We start from the raw sequence: 5,481 nt of genomic DNA on the forward strand, positions 1-5,481 counted from the left end.
ATATTAATAGTGACCCAGACTTACAATATACAAATACAATAATATTCAGAGAAATAAACAGCATTTATAATGAAAGTTCAGAGTGACTTCTGGGTCTGCACCCATCTACTTGAACTCAGTCATTCAGCCTTATGCTCCTCCTTGACCACAGCGTTCCTCTAAAGAATGTCATCTGGCATTTCCATCCCTGCACACAAGACAGTCCCAGTCCAGACTGGTCTTGTCTGTGGTTCCCCGATGGTGGAACAAGCTACTGAATGCTATCGAAGCAGTCAATGCTATCCCTCTCTATGTTCAAGAATCTCTTGGAGACTCATCTCTTCAGAGAGCACTTCTTTACTTGACTTCCCTGCCCTTTGCCTTGCTGAACAGATTTAGTACTTTGTGCTTACTTCAAGGTCTCCCACTGCACTGAAGCTTTGGTGTTGTTCCTCACTTGTAAGTCACTTTGGATAAAAGCGTCTGCCAGATGATTAGCAGCTGACTGTCCAACCTTATATGTTTTCTTAACAGTGCCTGCGCACTTGTTCATAACCACCTTGTGATTTACCATGATGGATCACCTGTCTGAAGAAAGGTCCGAGTGTCTGCAACTTGATTTTTATCGCCTGTTTCCCTGGAAAGAAATGAATCTAAAAACTGTAGTGTCATGAAGTATGAAGTGTAAAAACTTGATAAAACATCCAAAACCAATAGTATGCTCTTTAAGTGGCTGTACGATATCAGTAGAGAGAGATTAATCCGATTGCTGTTGCAGGTATGGAAGATACAAGCTGCGACAGGAAGGAGGTGCTTCAGGAGCTGGTGGGAGACATCAGCAACTACTACGTCACCGAGGGGCCATTCGGACGGATCAGAGCTAAAAACAAAGACAAAGTCTGTGAGTAAATATTCAGAGGGGGCTTTATGAACCACACAGGTGAAAGGTCTGACTCAAGGAACTATAAAAAGGCTTGTGATAGGTTTTGTAACCATAACATTTCATCAACCTATCAAGAATCATGTGGTTTTTAGGTTTCTAAACATGACACCTAATTATCAAGGTCTACTCCCAGTATATGGACTGGCTCCGGTTTACATTTTTCACAAGGTGCATGTATTTTTGGTTTGGTTACAGTGGAACCTGCATGCTCCTAAATGAACCTCTCTGACATTCAACCACTGTATCAGTCCAACAAAGCATCCGGGCGTTTGAGTCAAAGCAGATGCTGATGAAAACTATCGAACGCTGAAGAAAGATTTACAATGGCAAGAAAAACTATGTGAACCTTTTAAAATTACCTTCATTAATTTGTCTAATAAATTTGTCTTCAAATATGGTTAGATCTTCAATAATAATGAACAAACGCAATCTATTTCAACTAATAACACACAAATCATTGTGTTGTATGTGTCCGTATTTGAAACACTGAAACATTCACAGTTGGAAACATATGTCAATGCCTCAGCTAATCGCATCAACAAAAGCTAATTGGAGTCAGGAGTCTTCAAACCTGGAGCCCTGCCGCTGAAACTAAATCAGAGAAATCTTGCATGGGCCATGTTGTCCTGGCAGGACACCACAGAGGGAGCTGCTGCTCTCCAAAAAAAATAATACTTTCCCTGAAGAGAAGCTTGACTCTCAACTGATGATGAGACTGTTGATGAAAAACATGTAGCTCTGTGTATGGTGTAAACAGGGCTTCACATACCAGCATGGAAACATCATCACAAAGGTGAAGTAGGGTGAAGGGAGCATGTGGGACTGGACAGCTTGACATCATTGAGGTAGAAAATGAATTCCAAAGTATATCAAGGTGTCTTACAGGATGATGTTGGGGTGGCTCAATCCAGTACAGATGATGTGAAATGAGCTGTAGAGAGTTGCTGACACCAGACATCCTAGGAATATGTCTGAGCTGAAGCAGCTCTATAAGAAAGAATGGTCCAAACTTCCTCCTGAACACTGAGCAGGTCTGATCAGCAGCTACTGGAAGACCTGGTTTGAGGTTATTGGTGCCAAAGAAGGTTGATCAGTAATTAAATCCAAGGGTTCACCACCAGCAATGTGAAAGTTTAATGGTTGTGCTCAGTAAAGACTCAAAGGATTATAACTGTTTGCATGATCTGTACTTGGGATTTAGATGAAGAGCAGATCAAATTTTATGACCCGTTAATCATTCATAAGGGTTCACATACCTTCTTTTGCTACTGTGTTATGTGCAGTCACAAAATGTTTACTGTGCGCTGCACTTAATCTTAGCTTTGTCGGACACAAGAAAAGATGACTTTGAGGGAAACCTAAGATTTGCCCCAATCCAGAGTTTTTTCATTCGAGAAATTCAAATTTGTGCATGTGTTAAAGATGTATACACTGTGAAAGAAGAACAAGTGATTTTGTGAACAAGTGTGTACAGATACGAAGCAGAAAACTCTGTGATGCTGAAATTACTAGTACGATTTTGACCCTGTATTTACACCTGAATCTGATTGGACTATGACAATACAATCACAAATCAGAGTCCAATCAGAAAGCTGCTGGTGACATTGCCTGAAAGGTGTGTGAATTTAAATATATTTGATGACGCTGTAGAAAATAAACCTTTCATGTGCTGTGTATGTGTGTGTTGGTAAAAGTTTGGGCTTTGTGAAATGACATAAATGTTGACTTTTGTCCTTCATCCTTTCAATAGTGAACTCAGCTGGACTTGTTGCTAATATGACTGTAAGTAACCAACCTTTCATCAACACCCACATGTTCAACAATTTTTTGCATAAACAGTTCAGTGTGAAATGAGATAACCACCATCTGACAGATGAGATCATTTCTAATGAATCAAGCGTTCAGGGAGCACTGACCTCCACTAAAGCTACAAACAACACACACCAGACATCATACAGAATAAATCTGATTCATAGTCAGTGATTTGGATCTGAAGCCATAATGTATTGGGTTTGTCTCTGGCCGGTGACTTCCACCAAGTTTGTTGCTAATCAGTTGAGTCTGATCAGTGGAGGTTTTGATGCATGCGGGTTAAACCTACTCATGTATTTGCTTGTACATGAAACATAGAGACAATAAAACTGTTTTTGCTACAAGAAATGAATGTGTCCATTTAAAATTAAGTCATTTCCTGTGTTTTTGCTGATGATTCAGTGTAAGAAACCAGACCAGAAGATCAAACCGTACTTGAAGGCCAACCTACCAAAACGTCTTCACTTTGCCAACAGCCGTCGTATCGAAGACGTCAACATCCTGGTTGACCCAAAATGGCTGTTTGAGAGGTACCCATTGTTCGCCTTCAGTTTGTCTGTTAGTTTGTTGTTTTTTTTTTTACTGTGTCTTAATTGCAGCCAACAGCTAAAGGATGCAAAAAATTTGAATCAGGTGGCAGTTGGGAAACACATAAAACGTGGGGAAGGTATATTTTAAAAGGACACAATTTGATTTGCGATAAACTGTCTGGATCTGGTCAACAGCCAGATGATGGGTGAGCCACATTTAAACGTAGCAAAATACACAGAATGCCCCTCAGGATGTTATCAGCCCACTCACTGACAGAAACAAATTACTTTTAATGCACTCATCTTGGCATGTGATATAAACTCGCCAGGGGAGTTTATTCCCTCACCCACGCACTCCTTCAAACTCGAAACAGTGCTTTTCAGTTTATGTTGGAGACTGATCCGACTGACTTTTGAACTAAAACTGAGGAACTCCCCTGTGTCCCTGCAGATATCCAGGATCTCTCACCTTCTGCTCTGGTGGAGCTCATGGATATGACAACGATGCTGAGAGCATGCATGTGAGCACTGAGGATTTTTGTTTTTTTTCTCTCCAAGTAGTCAGCAATTATGTCTCAAATAAGCCCTTCTGCCCCCTCTGAAATGTATATCTTTATTTATTTTTTTATCACAGTTATTCCGTAACTTTTAGTTCTTCACCTTTTGACTCTCTTGACCTTTTTCCCCGACGTGTCCATCATTGTCAGTACAGCACTGAAATAAATGTTTGAAATTTCTTCTTTCTTCTTTTCATGCAGGCCATGTTTGTCAGTTATGGACCCAAATTTAAGTCCAAAACAGCAATTGAACCGTTCTCCAACGTCGAGTTATACAATCTCATGTGTGGTGAGTTTTTTGGTGTTCTTTTGATAAATGACGTCTAATAGTACGATTCCAAACAAACCGCAGTCTGAAACTTATTATAGTTGAACTGCGGTCGTTTTAATGAGGCAAATCTGCAGAGATCTGAAGCTTGCATGTAATAAATAATGAATCAGTGAATATTTTTTTCCAATGATTTTAACTGCCTTATTAAACTCTGTTATTTCAACTGCTAAAGAACATTTATCAAGCTAAGTTCATGTTATGGAAAGAATGTTAACTCTTCACCAATCGTGAAGAGTTACAGAACCGCTCCTTGTTTGCACCTGTGTTACCTACATATTACTACAATTCATAAGAAACATAAAGCAATCTAAACGTTAACTGTGATAGATTACTTTTGTCTCGCAGGGTTTCAGTTTCTGCAAATAGATTTTCTAAGCTGAAATCATTTCAAAAATCTTTGTGTGTGTGCTTTGGGAAACGGTCACCTGTAATGTGACCTACACAAGATCTATAGTTAAGAAGCATGCAAAGCGACTCATCCGCAAAACTTAACAGTCATCGTCCCATGCAGACTTGCTGAAGATCTCTCCCAGTGATAACAACGGGACCCATGGCAGTATGAACCACGTCCTGAAGCAGGCCTACTACACACCGGTGCCCCCCGCAGAGCAGAGCATGCCTGCTCTTTGTCAGCTGGTCAGCCTCGACCCTGCAGACAGCCTGGGATGCTCCTGCCTTGCCCTGGTTGGTATTATTTTTGCTAAAATATAAAAGTATAAAAGCTTACAGTAGAGTCACCATGAACTGGAGAGGACAGTTGAGAAACAGTGAGCATTATTAACTCATTAACAAATGTTTACTTATTTTAAGGGAAAATAAGAAATAGGAAAACTATATATGAATTATGACCTTAGTTTAATGCAGCTTTAATTGTGACTCAGCTCGATTTGTTGTTGAATTAGATGCTCGTTCCAGGCAATCCATTCATTATCATCAGGGATAATGCTGTATAAGGGCAGCAAACCTCAGTGGTATTTCCAAACATCTACCCACCAGCGCAAAAAAGTACAATAAAAATAATAATAATAAATAAACTTAGTCATTACATAAGAATGATTTATTAAAGGGGCAATATGTAGGCTCCATAAGTCAGCCTCCCACTGCCTGAGATTCTCCAGACAACGGGCCGTCCACCCGAAGTGTCCTGCTCTACATCTCTTCTGCAACCGGGCTGTTTGCCGTCGCGTTGGCATTGACCAACCCGTTCCCGGGGCTGTCGAATCAGCCGCTGATGCTCTTCCTCCAGAGGGGACCTCTCTGCTGCGCCCACCAGATGTCCTCAGACTTTCCTCCATATCGCAGTCACCTGACTGCCAGAGCCACCTGCTC

The 5,481-nt window shown here is 40.7% G+C and overlaps 1 protein-coding gene across 1 annotated transcript; it reads left to right on the forward strand.

Annotated features, from left to right (window-relative positions):
- Nucleotides 1–753: 753 nt before the first annotated feature.
- On the forward strand, nucleotides 754–4,836 carry LOC111651658 (venom phosphodiesterase 2-like; the record flags this gene model as incomplete). Its single annotated transcript, XM_023401665.2, has 6 exons — nucleotides 754–880; nucleotides 2,673–2,704; nucleotides 3,137–3,264; nucleotides 3,716–3,785; nucleotides 4,023–4,110; nucleotides 4,664–4,836. Coding segments are annotated over exons 1-6 (612 nt in total), but the record flags the coding sequence as incomplete, so codon positions are not given.
- Nucleotides 4,837–5,481: the final 645 nt, after the last annotated feature.

This window comes from Seriola lalandi, unplaced genomic scaffold (genome assembly GCF_002814215.2).
Source record: "Seriola lalandi dorsalis isolate HSWRI2012SDOR001 ecotype SW California unplaced genomic scaffold, Sedor1 jcf7180001973295, whole genome shotgun sequence".
In the NCBI taxonomy this organism is placed as follows: Eukaryota; Metazoa; Chordata; class Actinopteri; order Carangiformes; family Carangidae; genus Seriola; species Seriola lalandi.